The sequence below is a fragment of the Hevea brasiliensis genome, chromosome 14 (assembly GCF_030052815.1).
Source record: "Hevea brasiliensis isolate MT/VB/25A 57/8 chromosome 14, ASM3005281v1, whole genome shotgun sequence".
Taxonomy (NCBI): domain Eukaryota; kingdom Viridiplantae; phylum Streptophyta; class Magnoliopsida; order Malpighiales; family Euphorbiaceae; genus Hevea; species Hevea brasiliensis.
Genome location: NC_079506.1, coordinates 82,399,418 through 82,417,832, shown reverse-complemented (window position 1 = coordinate 82,417,832; position 18,415 = coordinate 82,399,418). Strand labels below are relative to the sequence as shown.

General features: G+C 30.9%; 3 protein-coding genes across 10 annotated transcripts; 1 reads left to right on the top strand and 2 right to left on the bottom strand.

The window, feature by feature from the left end:
• Positions 1 to 1,556: 1,556 nt before the first annotated feature.
• Positions 1,557 to 2,273, bottom strand: LOC110650109 (dirigent protein 16-like). Its single transcript, XM_021804923.2, has one exon. It carries the CDS (start codon positions 2,271 to 2,273, stop codon positions 1,557 to 1,559), a length of 717 nt encoding a protein of 238 aa, XP_021660615.2.
• Positions 2,274 to 3,812: 1,539 nt separating this feature from the next.
• On the top strand, positions 3,813 to 9,763 carry LOC110650112 (spliceosome-associated protein 130 A). Of its 8 annotated transcripts, XR_009143055.1 has the most exons (7): positions 3,813 to 6,910; positions 7,522 to 8,013; positions 8,248 to 8,399; positions 8,724 to 8,750; positions 8,848 to 8,937; positions 9,157 to 9,262; positions 9,377 to 9,763. XR_009143055.1 is itself a non-coding variant. In XM_021804926.2 (4 exons), the coding sequence occupies exons 1-3, from the start codon at positions 3,896 to 3,898 to the stop codon at positions 8,383 to 8,385; spliced, it is 3,645 nt and encodes a 1,214-aa protein (XP_021660618.2). In that variant the 5' UTR covers positions 3,814 to 3,895; the 3' UTR covers positions 8,386 to 8,399; positions 9,377 to 9,763. The 8 variants fall into 8 exon arrangements, 1 of the variants encoding a protein (XP_021660618.2); XR_009143052.1 differs by lacking the exon at positions 9,157 to 9,262; XR_009143054.1 differs by lacking the exon at positions 8,724 to 8,750 and having other exon boundaries at positions 3,814 to 6,910; positions 9,157 to 9,251.
• Positions 9,764 to 11,736: 1,973 nt separating this feature from the next.
• LOC110650106 (caffeoylshikimate esterase) lies at positions 11,737 to 15,741 on the bottom strand. Its single transcript, XM_058133511.1, has 7 exons — positions 15,568 to 15,741; positions 15,440 to 15,472; positions 15,221 to 15,347; positions 14,966 to 15,112; positions 14,767 to 14,897; positions 12,330 to 12,803; positions 11,737 to 12,199 (listed from the first exon to the last, which is right to left on the bottom strand). The coding sequence occupies exons 1-6, from the start codon at positions 15,568 to 15,570 to the stop codon at positions 12,660 to 12,662; spliced, it is 585 nt and encodes a 194-aa protein (XP_057989494.1). The 5' UTR covers positions 15,571 to 15,741; the 3' UTR covers positions 11,737 to 12,199; positions 12,330 to 12,659.
• Between the last annotated feature and the right edge of the window lie 2,674 nt (positions 15,742 to 18,415).

Here is an 18,415-nt window from a genome sequence, read left to right as displayed (position 1 = left end):
AGAATTTGAGAATAAGGAAGAATTTTAAATTTTTATCTTGTTTTGATGAGAAGATAATGTGTATTTCAAATTTAGTTACAACTTTCTATTATACTAGCAAGGATGGAGCATAAATCAATTTAGACCCTCACTCTATCACATCCCAATTTTGGTTCAATTAAAAAAAAAAAATTAAATTATGATTTTAAGTTGTATAAATACATGTAGGGGGTGAGCATTCGGTTTAAATTGAATTAAATTATCAAAACTAAATTAATATATTTTAGAAATTGAATCAAATTGAAATGTATGAAAAATTAAAACGAACCGAACTGTTGTAATTTGGTTTGATTCGATTTGAACCGATCGATTTTTTAGTTTTAATTTTTTTTTATTTGAATTTATTTTTAAGTTATTTGGTCTGATTTTGATCTTGACTTTAATTAATGAAATTAAATAATATATATATATATATATATATATATATATATATATATATATTCTATCAAAATAAAGTAATTTAAAAATTAATAAAGTAATTCAGTCCAATTCAGTTCAATGACTTTTTTCTCTCCAAAACCAAACCAAACTGAAATAATCAAAATTCTTAAAATCCAAAATCAAACTGAATCAAATTATCAAATTATAGCAATTTAGTTCAGTTTATTCGATTCGAACCGAATAGTACTTACTAATAAATATATGTTTAACTTGACTTTGACTTGGTTCAGTGACCGAAATCAGACCACTTACATTTGAATTCTCACTCCCCCTATCCCCTGCAAACAAAAAAAAAATTACATAAATATATAAATTTGTTTTTTAAAAAATATAATTTATTGATTAATGATATTAATTTTAAATACATGTAATCTTTTTGGAATATACCAAAAAATAGTATTTAAAATGTATATGTATATATATACATAAAACATTTAATTATATACAAAATATCTTATTTAATAATTTATAAAATTATTAAAATAAAATGGGAATATATACTCCGCCCCATGAAATTTTCTTTTTCTTGTCCCATCTCCGCCTTGAGTACCGAAAGCTAACAGGATGAGAGCAGAAATAGCAATATTCACACCTCGCATTGCCTTTCAAATAGTTTCTCTCATAGAAGGTGAGTGAGAGTAGCTTATTTAATTTCCTTCTAAATGATGACTGTCATAAGCATTCTGATGGTAAAGATGAAGAGGAACTGTAATTCTTGACAAATTTTTATGCAAAATTAGCTCTTCTTTGAAGGAGTTCATTTCAAATATCAAGTATAAATCTCTATCAAGCTGCACATAAGCCGATCACTAACTTGGCTGGAATATGCAGAGCCATATCTCAAATTGCTGGACCAGAAATTATTATTATTGTTGTTACTTTTGCTGATCATTTCCCATCTTCTATTAGTTCTTATTTATGAATATGGAGTCAAAATTAGCCTAAATAGTGTTTGCTTTAGCTGTTAGAACCAGTAGACAATTTTTAAGTCATGGAGGAAAACACAAAAAATGAAAAAGATAGAGAATGTAACAGTCTTATGATAGATTATATGTATGTAGCTAATGAAACTTTTTCTATTTCATGAGATAAACATTGAAGGAAAGGAGTTTCTTTCTTTTGTTTGCTTCTTCCCCAAGTGCACTAAAGCCTCCATCTACAGCCTTAATCACTGCATAGCCATTAGCAGCATGAAACTTCCCCGTCCCACCGATGACTGCAATGTGGGACTCAGGCACAACTCTCTTGTACACACCAAAAAATTTTAACCCATCCTTAGATTCATTCTTGCCAAAATTCGCTGTCATTGCCACCATATGACTAGTTCCATTTTCTGAACTCGCAACAAATATTCCTTGTGCTTTTCCAACCACTAGTGAACCATATATTGTCCCTTCAAATAAGTTCTCATCAATTTCTACAACACTTCCTAATTCCATTTCTTGTAGCGCAGCACTAGCCGGAAATGACAAGCCAATGTTCTGCATTGAAACTCCGGTGGTGGGTAACATTGGATTGGATTGTGGTAAAGGGATGCCTCCATTAGGAGGAAAATAGCCTAGAGGTTTAGAAAATGGAATTGGGCTAGTGAATTTAGTTGTTGCAGGGTTTGGAGAGGGGTACGTCACATTGAGCACATTTTGCATTAGGAATGTGATTTGTGGATGATTGTGGTGATGATGGGAATTAGCTGGAGGTGGATTGCCAAGATTTCTAGCTGAGGAGGACTGATTGATGATGGTCATGAAGAAGAGCAAGCTAGTGATGACTAAAATGGAAGGCTTCTTGGCCATTTTCATGTGCAGGTTATGGTGGATTGGACCATGTTTAATTTGTAGGGTTAACAACTTTGATCAACTTATAGAAACTGAAAAAGAATGAGAGATAATGGGATTAGGTTTGATGTTATTGGGTTTGTTAAAATGGTGTAGTGGGTAGTTAACTACATGGTTTCTTGGGGGAGCAGAAAAATGTGAAGAAGAAGAGATAGGAAATGATGACATGTATACTTGCTCTAAAATGACCAAGGCAATTTTTATGTAATTCTTTTATTTGACATATATAGGTATATTTCAATTTTTTTAATAATAAAAGTTAAGATTTTATTGCTTAGCCTAATTTAATTTAGTGACTAAAGGTATACAAAATATTTAAAAAATTTAAATTCGAATCTCCATTCTACTAGTCACCTGCTAAAAAAAGTTAGTAATTTATTTAAATTTGGAAAATAATTAAACTAATTGGATATTTGTTACATCTAAACATTTCAAATTTCATATTTAACAAATTATTATTGATATTAAATAAGGAAAAGTAGACTTTACTAACATATGGTATATGCATTTTATTATTAGGGGTTTGGAATTTTTTTTAACACTTAAGAATTGTATTATTACGCCGTTATCACTTAAAGATAAAATTACTAAATGGTTTTAACGTGGCAAGTCTCTGTGCTCTTAAATTAGTTGTATATGACATTCTATCTGTTGATTTCCTCACAATAAAAAATAAATGTAACATATTTTGTTTTCTCCTATTCTTCTTAACTTGACACTGAATGTATAATATGATTATATATAACCAAATATGTGATATACACTTGTCACACTAACTTAAAAATACAAGGAAACTTATCATGTCAACATATATTGAAGTCAATTTTCTCTCAATGTAAGAACTCTCACTAAAAGGCTTGCTTACCTTATGACTTCAACTTACAAGTTTGCAGGAAAAGCTACTCCAAGTAAACTGACTAGCCTACGCTAAAGAACCTCTTTGTTTTGTTCGAGTCATTTCTCCCCTATAAACAAGGAAATTTGAAAGATTTTGTGTGAAGAGTAAAGGTCAAGCTTTCAAACCTGGTTCTTTCCCCACTTCGAGTGTAATTCCTGCTACTGGGAGTTTTGCATTAAAGTAGAAGTTTGCTTTAATCCCATTTAGTAATTTTATCTTTAAGTGTTAATTATATAATAATATAGACTCTCAAGAATAAAAATTATATAAAAAAAAGTTTATTTTCATAGATTAACTCAATTAATAATAATTTATTTTCTTATTAATTAAAATTTGAGTTCTAAAATTAAATTATGAAGAAAATATTTTACTTTTTTACAAATTTTTTAGTTTTTACTTTAATTATTTATTTTAATTTAATAAAAATAAATTTAATATGATATACAAAAATTGAGAGTGGATATTAACTCACCTTAATATATAATTTTATGAGATATTTTAATAATTAACCTTTTTTAATATAGCAAAGCCAACGACATAGCGTGTGAAGGCAGGCTCATATATATTAGGCTGGACAGGAGAACAGCTTAAAAATTCTTTTAATGGATTTGGTCTCTAAAGCCCTCTCTCTCTCCCTCTCTCTCTAAAGCCCTAGAGCTCCACCTAAACGCTACGCTCAATAATGTACCTCTACAGTCTTACCCTTCAACGAGCGACCGGCATCGTCTCCGCGATCAACGGCAGTTTCTCGGGTGGCAAGACCCAAGAAATTGTAGTAGCTCGGGGAAAAGTGCTTGATCTCCTCCGTCCTGACGAGAACGGTAAGCTTCAGACCATTCTCTCTGTTGAAATCTTTGGTGCTATTCGCTCTCTAGCTCAGTTCAGACTAACTGGATCTCAAAAGGACTATATAGTTGTTGGGTCTGATTCAGGAAGAATCGTAATTCTAGAATATAACAAAGAGAGAAATGTTTTCGATAAAATACACCAGGAAACTTTTGGGAAATCTGGTTGTCGCCGGATTGTTCCAGGGCAATACTTGGCCATTGACCCGAAAGGAAGAGCTGTTATGATTGGTGCTTGTGAGAAACAGAAGTTAGTTTATGTTTTGAATAGAGATACTGTTGCTAGGTTGACTATCTCGTCACCATTAGAAGCGCATAAATCTCACACAATAGTATATTCTATTTGTGGTGTTGATTGTGGGTTTGATAACCCAATATTTGCGGCTATTGAGCTGGATTATTCAGAGGCAGACCAGGATTCGACAGGGCAGGCTGCTAGTGAGGCACAGAAGCATTTGACGTTTTATGAGCTTGATTTAGGCCTTAATCATGTGTCTAGAAAGTGGTCTGAGCAGGTGGATAATGGGGCAAATATGCTCGTTACAGTGCCTGGAGGTGGGGATGGACCAAGTGGAGTTTTGGTCTGTGCGGAGAATTTTGTAATTTATAAGAATGACGGTCACTCAGATGTGAGAGCAGTGATTCCGAGGCGCGCAGATTTACCTGCTGAGCGAGGGGTTTTGGTAGTTTCTGCAGCTACGCATAAGCAAAAGTCCATGTTTTTCTTTCTTTTGCAGACAGAGTACGGTGATATCTTCAAGGTTACATTGGATCATGAGAATGATAAGGTGAAGGAATTGAAAATTAAGTATTTTGATACAATTCCTGTTACTACTTCAATGTGTGTGTTGAAATCAGGGTTTTTGTTTGCTGCATCAGAGTTTGGGAATCATGCATTGTATCAGTTTCAGGCAATTGGGGAGGAGGCTGATGTGGAGGCCTCATCAGCTACTTTAATGGAAACTGAGGAAGGTTTCCAGCCTGTGTTTTTCCAGCCAAGAGGGTTGAAGAATCTTGTTAGAATTGACCAGGTTGAGAGTTTGATGCCTATTATGGATATGAAGGTTTTTAATCTTTTTGATGAGGAAACGCCTCAAATATTTTCACTTTGTGGGCATGGTCCTCGGTCTTCATTGAGGATATTGAGGCCAGGTTTAGCCATTAGTGAGATGGCTGTTTCACAGCTTCCGGGTGTACCAAGTGCAGTCTGGACTGTGAAAAAGAATGTTAATGATGAGTTTGACGCATACATTGTTGTGTCTTTCAACAATGCGACACTAGTGCTTTCAATTGGAGAGACAGTTGAGGAAGTTAGTGACAGTGGGTTTCTTGATACTACGCCTTCCCTTGCTGTTTCTTTGATTGGTGATGATTCCCTGATGCAAGTTCATCCAAATGGCATCAGGCATATAAGGGAAGATGGGCGTATAAATGAATGGAGGACTCCTGGAAAGAGAACAATTGTGAAGGTTGGCTCCAATAGACTTCAAGTGGTTATTGCTTTAAGTGGAGGGGAGCTTATATATTTTGAGGTGGATATTACTGGTCAGCTAATGGAGGTGGAAAAGCATGAGATGTCTGGAGATGTTGCCTGTTTGGATATTGCCCCTGTTCCAGAAGGAAGACAGAGGTCCCGATTCCTTGCAGTTGGTTCATATGACAACACCATTCGTATCTTATCTTTGGATCCTGATGACTGTATGCAAATTTTGAGTGTTCAAAGTGTTTCATCACCTCCAGAATCTCTCCTCTTTCTCGAGGTTCAGGCATCAGTAGGTGGGGAGGATGGCGCTGATCACCCTGCTAGCCTTTTCCTTAATGCTGGTTTGCAGTCTGGGGTTCTATTCAGGACAGTGGTGGACATGGTGACAGGCCAGCTTTCTGATTCTCGTTCCCGGTTCTTGGGCTTGAGGGCCCCAAAACTCTTCTCCATCATTGTTAGAGGCCGGCGTGCAATGTTGTGCTTATCAAGTCGACCCTGGCTTGGTTATATTCACCAAGGGCATTTCCTTTTAACACCCCTTTCATATGAGACTCTTGAATTTGCTGCTTCATTCTCATCTGATCAGTGTGCAGAAGGTGTGGTGGCTGTAGCTGGGGATGCATTGAGGATTTTTACCATTGAAAGGTTGGGAGAGACATTTAATGAAACTGCAATACCTCTGAGGTACACTCCAAGAAAGTTTGTGGTTCAACCTAAGAAGAAACTTTTGGTAATTATTGAGAGTGATCAAGGAGCATATACAGCAGAGGAGCGTGAAGCTGCCAAAAAGGAGTGTTTTGAGGCTGCTGGGATGGGGGAAAATGGAAGTGCAAATGCTGGTCAGATGGAGAATGGTGGCGATGATGAAGATAAAGATGATCTGCTCTCTGATGAGCAGTATGGTTATCCAAAGGCGGAATCAGAAAAGTGGGTTTCATGCATCAGAATTCTTGACCCAAGGACAGCATCCACAACTTGTCTGCTGGAGCTTCAGGACAATGAAGCTGCATTTAGTGTCTGCACTGTTAACTTCCATGACAAGGAGCATGGAACTCTTTTAGCTGTTGGTACTGCCAAGGGACTCCAGTTTTGGCCCAAAAGAAGTTTAGTTGCTGGGTTCATTCACATCTATAAGTTTGTGGATGATGGCAAAGCCCTAGAACTTTTGCACAAGACACAAGTAGAAGGTGCACCACTTGCTTTATGCCAGTTTCAGGGAAGACTACTTGCTGGGATAGGACCTGTGCTCAGACTGTACGACTTGGGGAAGAAGAGGTTGCTTAGGAAATGTGAGAATAAGCTGTTCCCTAACACTATTGTCACTATTCACACCTATCGTGATAGGATCTATGTGGGTGATATTCAAGAGGTATGCTTTCTGAATGTTCAAATCCAGGTTGTCACGTTTCATTTTTCTCATAGTTTAAGAAAAGACAATTAATATTATGCCAACTCACATTTTTCGTTCCATCTTTCCTTTTATACCCTCATTATTTTCTAGAAAAATTGGTATCTTTCTCTTTATTTAGAGTTGTTTGCCTTGGAAATGTATAATGTTATAATTAAACTCACATTTTGCTATGGAGTTAATAAGGGGTACAACAACAATATAGCCTTAATTTCAAACTAGTTGGGATAGGCTATATGGATTTATTTTTTCCCATTTAGCTCTGTTTAAAACTAATTCCACTTCAATATTTAAAATTTTTAAATCTTTGGATACTCCCCTCCTCATCATTTTAGGTCTCCCCTTGTTCCTCCTTACTCATTTCACCACTTCACATTTCTGTACTAGAGTTAATGATGGTAGAATAGGAAAATCTCTCTAATTATTATTATTATTATGGAAGTGGGCATATAGTAGGCAACCTTTATAGGATAGAGTATGTATTAGCATTTTGTTTTATATGATTTCATGTCTTTATACCCTTTTTTTCTTGTAATTTCACTTACTAGATTTCTTCATGTGTATTTTTGCAGTCATTCCACTTCTGCAAGTATAGGCGGGATGAAAATCAGCTCTACATGTTTGCGGACGATTGTGTTCCAAGATGGATTACTGCATCATACCACATAGATTTTGATACTATGGCAGGCGCTGACAAGTTTGGAAATGTCTATTTTGTGCGGTTGCCACAGGATGTTTCTGATGAGATAGAGGAAGATCCAACTGGTGGAAAGATAAAGTGGGAACAGGGGAAGCTTAATGGAGCTCCAAACAAGGTAGAGGAGATAGTACAGTTTCATGTTGGTGATGTGATTACTAGCCTGCATAAGGCATCCCTAATACCAGGTGGTGGAGAGTGCATCATATATGGGACAGTGATGGGGAGCTTGGGGGCACTGCTTCCATTCACTTCTCGAGATGATGTTGACTTCTTTTCACACTTAGAGATGCATTTGAGGCAGGACCACCCACCATTGTGTGGAAGAGACCATATGGCATATAGATCTGCTTATTTTCCAGTTAAGGTAGGTCATAGTACATGGTCCTTTTGTTTTATCATATTTGCTCAAAATGAATTGGAAGTGTCATTAAAAATGTGATTTCATTTCAAAATTATAGCAATACAATGTGGCCCTTAGTTTTTTTTGTGATTGTTTTCAAAGAAAGCTCTTTTATGCAGCTCTGTTTCATGTATTTTTCTGGATAGGTCAATTGACACTATCACTTATAGAGTGTTAAATGTTTGACATAATTTGCAGGATGTGATCGATGGGGATTTATGTGAGCAGTTCCCAACACTTCCTCTTGATATGCAGAGAAAAATTGCTGATGAATTGGATAGAACTCCTGGGGAGATACTGAAGAAACTTGAAGAAATTCGAAATAAGATCATTTAAGGATATGCTTGAAGGTGCCTTTTTGCTTTCAACTTTGATTATCTTATTTTTGGTTCATTCTGCACAGTGGTTACTAGTATTGAAGGAATGAAACATAATCATGTTCTCATGACTGTACGATGCTTTTCCTGTATTTATCAGAAATTAAAAGCTGAATGGTGTTCAGACTTAGCTTTGTCTTGCCTATTGTTGTCAAACTTCTTGATATCTGAAGGGTGATGCATGTGAATATTATCCTCGTATTGGTGTACATCAATATTCATTTTTTTTAATATATATATGTATACATGAAGTGTGGTTATTTGTGGCTTATTAAGCACGTGTTTATGCATGTGCAGTTCATAAGCACTCTTTGGATAAGATTTGTGAGTCAAACTGTAGTTGAAGTTTCATTTAAAGGGGCTTGGCAGGCATGGTTTCTTCCCATTTTTGTTGATTTGATATCTTTTGCTCTCTGGACAGGGGACACATGTTGGTTGAATTGCCTGTCATAATCTATATCTCGTTCATGCATTAGCCTCTGTATCTCAACATGGTCACGTGAACATGCTGGTAAGATAAATACTGAACATTGTTTTTAACAACTTTGGTTGTGATGCTATGCAGTCTTATCTATTATATTTTGCTGGAATGATGCAATTGGCAATAGCTATCACTTTTACTAAATGATTGGATGTTGTTTCTGAAATTGACACATATGAAGTGTTTATGTTCGAAATGTCCTTTCTTCGTTGCTTGGCCTTGATAAAGAATTACAACAATGCTATGCAGCAATTCTAGGAGCATTGAGACATTTGAGTTCTGTTAACTGATAATTCTGTGCAAATTGAAGTTGGGATGAGTCAAATCTGCAGCAATCCTTGTGTGTATGTTTATGGTTGGTGGATTTTCATTTGGGTTATGTGAACTTACATCAGCAACATAATACATTGAAAAATTTGAATTTGACCATGTAGTGGTGATCATGAAGAATTTGGTCGTGTGCCTGCAGGTGTTTTATACTGGAGTTCGCTAGGATCACTGTCTGTGGCAGGCTAAGGTGAAATGGGATAATTTTGACAGTGGCAGACCTTAATGCAAAGATCGGCCTTGTGTATTTTCATTGGTGGAAAAAGCTACCTGGAAGTTTTTTTGGTTGACAGGAGTCATTATTAGAACCTTTTGAAGTAGCCCTTTCTGTAGTGTATTGTCATTTGTGAATGCAACGTCTTAGAATCTTTGCTTTGCCCGGCATCTATGAAAATGGGTAACACCGTATAAGATGTTAATGGATATTGTAACTAGCCTAGATAGTTTAGCTGTTTCTGTATGATTAAGTTTGAAAATTTGGAATATCTCGAGAAGAAGAAATCCGCTCCAAGGCACATTTTAAGAATTATTTTACGATATTTTTTATATTATAGAATATTATTAATTTTAAATCTTAAATCTTAATAAAATGTTTAAATAATTTATGAAATTAAATATATCTTACTTAAGTGTTAACGATAGAAAAGTTTCATCGGGAGGTGTGTAGTTTTTGATTTACATGATTGAATCGAACCGATTTGATTTTTCAGTTTAAATAGTTTAATTTGGCTTTAAGATTTTGGTAATTTTGATTATTCGGTTGACTTGGACTATTTATATTAAAAACAAAAAGAAAATCTGACTTATTAACAAATACTGTGTCGTTTTTACAGGGGTGAACGTATATAACCGTCTCATCCCCTGCTTTTACCTCTTTTCTATCATGCCTTGTTCCTCTCGATTTCTCCTTTTTTTTCTTCTTGTAATGGATGATAGGTAGAGTATTTATAAAAATTATTTTATTTAAATTAAATAATGTTTTTAAAATTTAAATATATTGTAACTATTTAAATTTTTTAAAATTTAATTATTATTATTTAAAAATTACTTAAATTCATTTTATTTTATGTACTTTTAACTAATAGTTTACACAAAAATTAATTTTTATTAATAATTTTATATTTTAAAATTTTAATAATTTTATAAATATTTAAATTTTATTATATTTTAAATAAAATATATAAAAATTTATAAATATAATTAAAAATATATATTTTATATTTAATTAAATTTTTATGTAAATGAATTCAAATAAAAGTAACTAAAACCGATTAGTATTATTTTTCAAACCAATTATATATTACTAAAACCCATGGTCGGATCAAGTATATGCTAAAATCAAACCTTCTTCTTCTTCTTCTTCTTCTTCTTCTTCGAAAGCAGCATCCCTTCGTTCTTAAAGATGTTGCTGAGATCCACAGCAGCGACTCATCTTCTACTCTGCTTTGATGGAGTTTACTCAATATAATTGGTTGTTGCATGGTTTGATTGTTGAATTATGAAGCTTTTGAATCCATTGTTGAATCTGATGGTGAATCAATGAGTTTTATTTCTCTATGGCATACTGTTTGTTCCTGAATCTAATCGTGAATCGATTGGAGTTTTGTTTCCCCTTGCTAATTGTTTTTTTTTTTTTTTTCTTAACTCCCTTTGGCCTTGTGGATTATTGAAATTAGGTTAGTTGAAATTATTTTAGGTTTTGTTAATTTTTTAAAATTCTGCTTGATTGTTGAAATTGATAGTTTGATTCTTAACTTTTCATTGCTCTCTTTGTTGATTATTGAATTTCCTGCTCTGTGTTATTGCTACTGGTTTTGGGAGGCGAAGTGAGGTAGACGGGAAAATGATGAAAAGCTGAAAGGCAGCGTTTGGGCTTCTAAAACCGATGTTCTGAACCGAATCAAACCAATTCAGTTCAGTTTGATTCAATTTTTCTCTTAAGTCAGCTCAATTTTGATTGGTACTTTTCACGAAATCAGTTTTTTTTTTTTTTTTTTTTTTAAATTTCAATTCAGTTTGGAATCAATCCAACCGAATGTTTTGCCCTACTTCCATCCTTGAATTATAACAGAACTTAGTTTCGACCCTACCTGAAGTGCAAAACCACGAAAGTTCAAAGTACTAAAAGAAATACAAAATAAAAGAGGAATACACTCGTATGCTCTCATGTTGATATTGATATGAACTCTACAAGTGAATTCTGTGCAGAGTTCACTATTCTATGAACTCATTCACATATATAGGTAAATATTAGCCTACTTGAGACTAGAATTTTGGGAACAGCATCCTACCACGCACCCTTTATGTTAATTACAAATTGCCTTTGATGTCTCCACTTTGGGATCAACTAGGACTATATCCAAAAATATCCTTTCACCCCTTGCCTGCTCTATTTCCATCTTTTTATCTCAAAAAGGATTCTTGCCTAGCAAAAAGCTCTTTACAATATTTTCCTTAGGTGTGGCTACAGAGAACTCGAACTTATATGAAAATGATATGAAAATGAGCTCATCAATTGTTAGATTAAATATTTGCATATAGATTTATGCACTTTATAGACACACTTTAATTGATTCTGCACACACATCAATACAAATATTTAATGTGCACTTTGATACAAATATTTAATCTAACATTGTTAAACTCGTTCTTAAATGAGTTCGAACTTATATTAGATGCATTATTTTCCTTATGCAGACTTTGATAGATCATCATTTCTCTGTTTTGTCTCTCTCTCCAATCTTGTATTTCCAAGGCCAGCTCTTTCCCCTAACCAATCTATAATATCCTTGAAAACAATCTCAATATTTTCCAATGGCTCCCCATAAAGCAACCCATGCCACATTCCTGGGTATAGCTTGATGGTCTTGTCTGTGCTTGAAGCTGCATTGTGCAGTTGTTTGCTAACAGATTTATCGGTCACTCTGTCGTCTTTGCCGTGGAGAACCAGAAATGGCAATGAAACCTATTTAATAAAATGAACATATAATATTAGCTGTGGCACATAAATCAAATCTGATAAATTTGGATTCGAGTTATTTCAAGTTACGAGTTATCTCGAGTTTTATTTCAGTTAGCTTAGATAAGTAACAAACCTCTTGAAGCTTTTGCTCAATTTGCATAGTAGTTCTCAATAGTTCATATCCAGTTTTCAAGCGTGGGCGTCCTTTGTAGCAATATGCGTTTGATCTAATCTGCAATTTTATTATATGAAAATGACGATGATTGATTCAAGATATCAAGAAATTAAATCAAGAAACTATCAGAACAAGTGATCGTGAATGAATGATTTTTTTTATCTAGACTCGATTTAACGTAGACTCAAGATATAAAATATAGTGGGACTCACGTATTAAATGTATAGTCCTACATGATTATATTTATGTTCATGGTGGACTAAATTTAAGTACAAATTTATTGTGAATCTATTCCTCTTGTCTTACTTCAGGTACTTTGAATGCAAGATCAATAATATCCTTAGAAGGGATTATTCTCCAAGTTGGAATGTAATTGCTAAGCTTTGAGAGAACATTGATTACCACTGGATGTGGCTTCAAATCTTCGGCTATCTGTTCATAAAATGAAATCAATTTAAGTTAAGCAATTATTATTATTATTCTAACAAAATATTAAAATTAAACAGATATATAACTTAAAATTTATGAAATTTTCCATGAACTAAAAAAAAAAAAAATTCTTAGTTCTTACAGATTAAATCATGAGTTACACCTCTAATTAGGGGTATCCAAGGACCGGCTTGGGTCTTGAATCAGATTGAAATCAGTCCGAATCAACTATTTCAAGCTTGAATAAGTGCTTGAACTGGTTATAGGAGGCTGGTTAGAGGCTTTCTTGAGGAATTAGCATTGGACTGAAATTGTTGGTTTTAACCATTAATTTGGCCCGATTTGGCCTGATTTAAACCATTTTTTTTTTTATAAATATGTGGTGGCATTAAAGAGCATCACATGGACAAAACCGAAACCAAACTAGAATTGTAACCATCAAAAATTAAACTAAAATTGTCGTTGAATTAGACTGGAACCATGCTAAAATTCAAAATTAATTGAAATTAACCAAATTGATTCAATTCTAATTCAACCCTCTTCAATTGTTGAATCGTCAATTTCAATCTAAATTGGACTGGTAGCTAGGCCTACCTCTAAAAGGTGATTTTCTCTTGTACTAATTATTTAAATAGTAAGTTGTTTTTTTTAGTGATAGAATGTAATTAAGTAAAAATTGATTTGACAAGACTAACAACTCTTGCATAATTTCAAACCTAACCCTGATTGAAAGTAGGGTAATTCCACAGATTTAGAAATTTGCCTAACAATAATACTGCTGTTTTTATATCCTATTCATATGGCAATTAAGTAAGCCTAATAACTACTTTTCTAGACAAGACCTTTAACCAAACAATGTGCAACTTATGCTTTAATCTAATAAAAATATTTCAATATATAAATTTTGAATTAGCTGCTCAATTGGATCAGGATTTGATTCTCCATAACTCTGCTTGAATTTTTTTTTTTAAATTAAATAAGATTTCATTTATTTCGCAAAATTTTTATTTTTAAAAATATTTTCATATTTTCTAGCGTTTGAGACATTTAGAAAAATAGATAAACAGAAAATATTTTTATGATCAAAGTGAAAATTAAGTCAAACTAAGTCATTTTTAAGAAAAATAACTTTCTCTTTTTAAAAGAAGGAATCATTTTTTATTTTTAAAATTTTAATAATTTTATTAAAATATAAAAACATTTATATATACATAACATAATTACACATCATTAGTTTAACATTACAACTAAATAACAAAAAAAAACGTTTACAGAATATATTTTTAGAAAATATTTTTTATATATAAATTATTTTCTATGAAATAAATGGAGCATATAATAATAATAATAAAATCCTTGAATTTAATTTATTTTTATTTGATTTTAATTAAACTTAAATTAAAAATTCATAATTTTAAAAATAATTTCAATACTATTAATAATTAGCTAAGACTCATTATTTATTTATTTTGTTCTTTTTAGCCACTAAACACAAATTTACAAGCAAAGGTTTTTTTTTTTTAATAAGTTGTTTTATTTTTTTTTTATGAGAAATTGGTTTAGATGCAACCAAAAACTATGGTTTAAAAGAATCTACTTCTTATTTTACATTAAAAAAAATAATATAAGTCTGTGTATAGCTGTGTAAGATATAAAAATTAATATATTTTGATAAAATTATCATAAATTTATTAGAAAGTGTATGACTTCTCTATTAGATATGTGTATATATTCTTCATCAATTAAAAAAAATTAGTAAAAGAAGTGAATTACTGTACTCTCTTGTACTTTGTTTGTATTTTTAAATTATAAAGCAATTTTTCTTTTTTTTTTTAAAAAAAAAAAAAGAAAATACAGAGCAGGTACACTTGATCCAAAATATGAGATACTAAACAGCCATCCACAAAATCCAATGAAAAAAATGAGAACAAAAGAGAAGTCCAAAAGAAAAAGGATGTAAACTAACCTTACACATGGGTGCCACCAACACTGCACCATCCCAAAACTCAGGCTTTTTCCTATGCAAAAGCAGAGCCACTGCTCCTCCCATGGACTCTCCAAGCAAATATCTCATCTTCCCTCTGTTCTCTTCCTTCTCTGCAACAATAATAATAATAATAAAGAAAAACACTTCTATAGAAAGAAAGAAAATGTAAAGAACTTACCACATATGCTTGTAAAATGACTAGTGCAATCATCAATAATATTATCCATATTATCCACATAGCCCTGCAATCCTGCAGATTTTCCATGCCCTTCATAATCTATTCCATAAATTGCAAATCCTTCCTTTGCAAGACGATGTGCAGTGCCTGATTAGATTGCAAAAACGCCCATTAGTTAATTTGAAAAAATAATTATATTAGAAGGTATATCTGATTAATTATTTAAGTTGCAGTTGCAGGCAGATAGATACTAACTGTTCATAGAGATGCTGCACTCCATGGCATAGCCATGGCAGATAAAGATCAAAGCTACTGGCTCTTGATTCACAGGAATCCATCTGCATGTGAATAGCTTCAATCCTCTTGAATTCAAGATGAACTCCTGCAAAAATCCCACAAAGTAAAAAAATTTTATCAAACATACGTATTTTAATCAATCAGTCTCTCCAATATAAAAAATTAAACTCAGCTAACCTCATCATATCTGATGTTTCCTGTATCTTTTTCCTGCAAATATTGAAGAACAATAAGTCCAAATAAACAAACAAACAAACAAGAAAATAATTAATTCATTGAAGAAAATGATGTTGAGAGAGAGCTACCATTGAAAAGGGATATCTGAGAAACTTAAGGAAATTGGATAACAGACGATTTATTACAGGATTCTTTTATTATGAGAGATGTAAATAGATGTGCATGGAATCACACTGACTCATCCCAAGAAGCAAGGAGGTTCAGAGACTTGGGAATCTGTATGGAGACAACACATGTATTTATGGCTGGCGCTTCAAACAGTTTATCACTTGTGATTATTTTATTTATACATATTAAATGCTAAATTTAATTATTAAAATTAAATTGAAATTTTAATATTAATTATATATATTAAAATTACTTTTTTAATACTCATTGATTCAATTAAAAAAAAATCATTGTTATCAGTAGTAGCTGCTTTTGAGGTTTGAGCTTTTAAAATTATTTAGTAAATATGATGAATGACAATATTTCAAAATTTAATTATAAACAATTTAAAATACCATGTAGTCATTAATATTTAAATGGTATGTTAATCAGTGATAATTAATTGCAATTATGAAATAAACAATTCCTTGTAAAAAAAATTATTATTTAATTTCTATATTATAATAAAATTAATAATTTAATTTTTATATTTTAAAAAATATATTAGCTAAACTCTAATCATACACTTTTATTTTTCTATCTATTTTTCTCAACTATAAACACTTTTATTGCTGATTTTTTTTAATATAAATATTTTTATTCTTAAATTTTTACTATTGTTAACACGTTTGTCCTTTATTAATATTTTTGAATCCTTGACTAATATATATATATATATATATATATATATAATGACAGTTATTGTGATAACTATGTTGAAACAGACAAGTCGGGAATTAAGTATGTTGTTAGATAAAAATTTTATGTTAAATATAAAATTTTATTAATTTTTTTTTTAAATTAATTGTTAGAGTAGAATTAAATTTAATTTATTTTTTTATATGATATTAAAATTTATCTTATTTCATTATTGAATTACTTATAAATGTGTTTATTCATAAAATTTATACTTTAAATATTTATGTCTAATATGAGATGTATGTTATCTTATATTAATTTAAAATAAAGATTTTGTGCTAAATATAAGTCGGATAAACTTTTTTTTTAGCTAACTTTTCAAGTATAATTAGATATATATATTTTTTTATAAAGCCAACTAATTTTTTTTTATTTTATTCTATTAATTAATAATAATTAACTTGTCTTTGCTTGGGAGGATAAGCAACTTGGGTTAGCATTGGACTTTTATTTATTAATTAAATATTACGATGCCTAATTGCCCCTTTGGTCAATGTTTTGAGAGCTAAGCAAATTTGTCTGTTTTACTAATGGTTTAGCTTTGTCCATCTGCTAATTTGAACAGGTCACTCCAAATAATAAATAAAATATGATTTTCTAACTTAAAATTTTTGTTTTTTAAATAAAATTTATAAATGAAAACCCTATTTAAGATATAAATTCGTTACATTAAAATAAAAGAAAATAAATTTTTTTAAAATTTAAATTATTGATTTTTTCCATTGTATAAAAAATATATATATACTCATCACTAAATTATTAATTTAATAATTTAATGGATAATTTTAATATTATTGAATTAAAATTTATAATTATATAAAATGGAAAATATTGATGGAGAATTATAATATCATTATTTTTATATTTAATAGTTAATCTAACAGTTATTTTTATTAAATATTTTTATTTTAGACTTTATTCAGTAATATTAGTTGTTCTAATAACTATTAGTTATTTCAATAGCTGTCAGTTGTTTTACTAGCTATTAGCTGTTTGATATTAATTGTTAGTAATTAACTGTATATATAGTGATTTAAACCATAAGTGTTTGGTAACGATAGTTGTTGGATTAGCAGCTAAATATAAAAATAGTGATATCAACTTGTTAACTGTGATCAAAAAGCTCTCTTAACCTCTAAAAGTTAAAAGAGTTCACTTTTCATGAACCACTCTATTAACATCTAAACATTATTATAAATACTGTGTCATCGAACAATATATATAAGAGATGTAATATTTTTACTATGATCAAAGCACTAAATATTATCTTAAAAGTTATTATCGAATATGGTCTTAATAGCTATATAAATAACTAATTACTAATAGTTAATATTTAATGATTAATAGCTAGTAAAAATTTTAACAATTACTAGAACAGTTAACAACTACTAGATCAACTAATATTACCAAATAGTATATAAATTAATATAAAAAAATGTGCCTTTAAAATCCTTTAGATAAGGATAAATATTAAAAAAAAATTCTTAGGCATTGATTTATTGAGAAAGAAAAATAATAAATTGAATTAGTACATATGATGTTAATCACATTCCGATAAAAATTTAATCTCCTTCTTAAATTCGATAAGAAATTCCTGTCCATAATAATTGAGCGGGAATGACTTTAACATTGAATTTGGATGAAGAAAAAAATAAGGGAAGAATGAAAATTTGAGAGGAAAATAATTTTATTTTTAATTTATTTTATATTTAATTGAGAAGAAAATAAAAAGGAAAAGAAAATTTGAAAGGAAATAAATTTTAGAGCCAACTTCTATTTTATCTCTATATTATAAAAAAAATGGAAAGAAAATGTTTAAAATCTAAATATATTCTTATATTTTTTTTTTGAAAATTTAGAGATAAAATTGTAATTTTATTATAAAAAATAAATTTTCTTGTAATATTTTCTCTCTATATTCAAATATGGCAGAAAAAATTATTTTCACATTATTATTGTGTTTTTTATTTTCCTCCCATCCAAACTAGTATAAGTGTTCTCCTTGTCTAATCCGCCTCAATTTTCGTATGAATATAAAATATTTTTATGTATTATATTTTAAAGTAATAT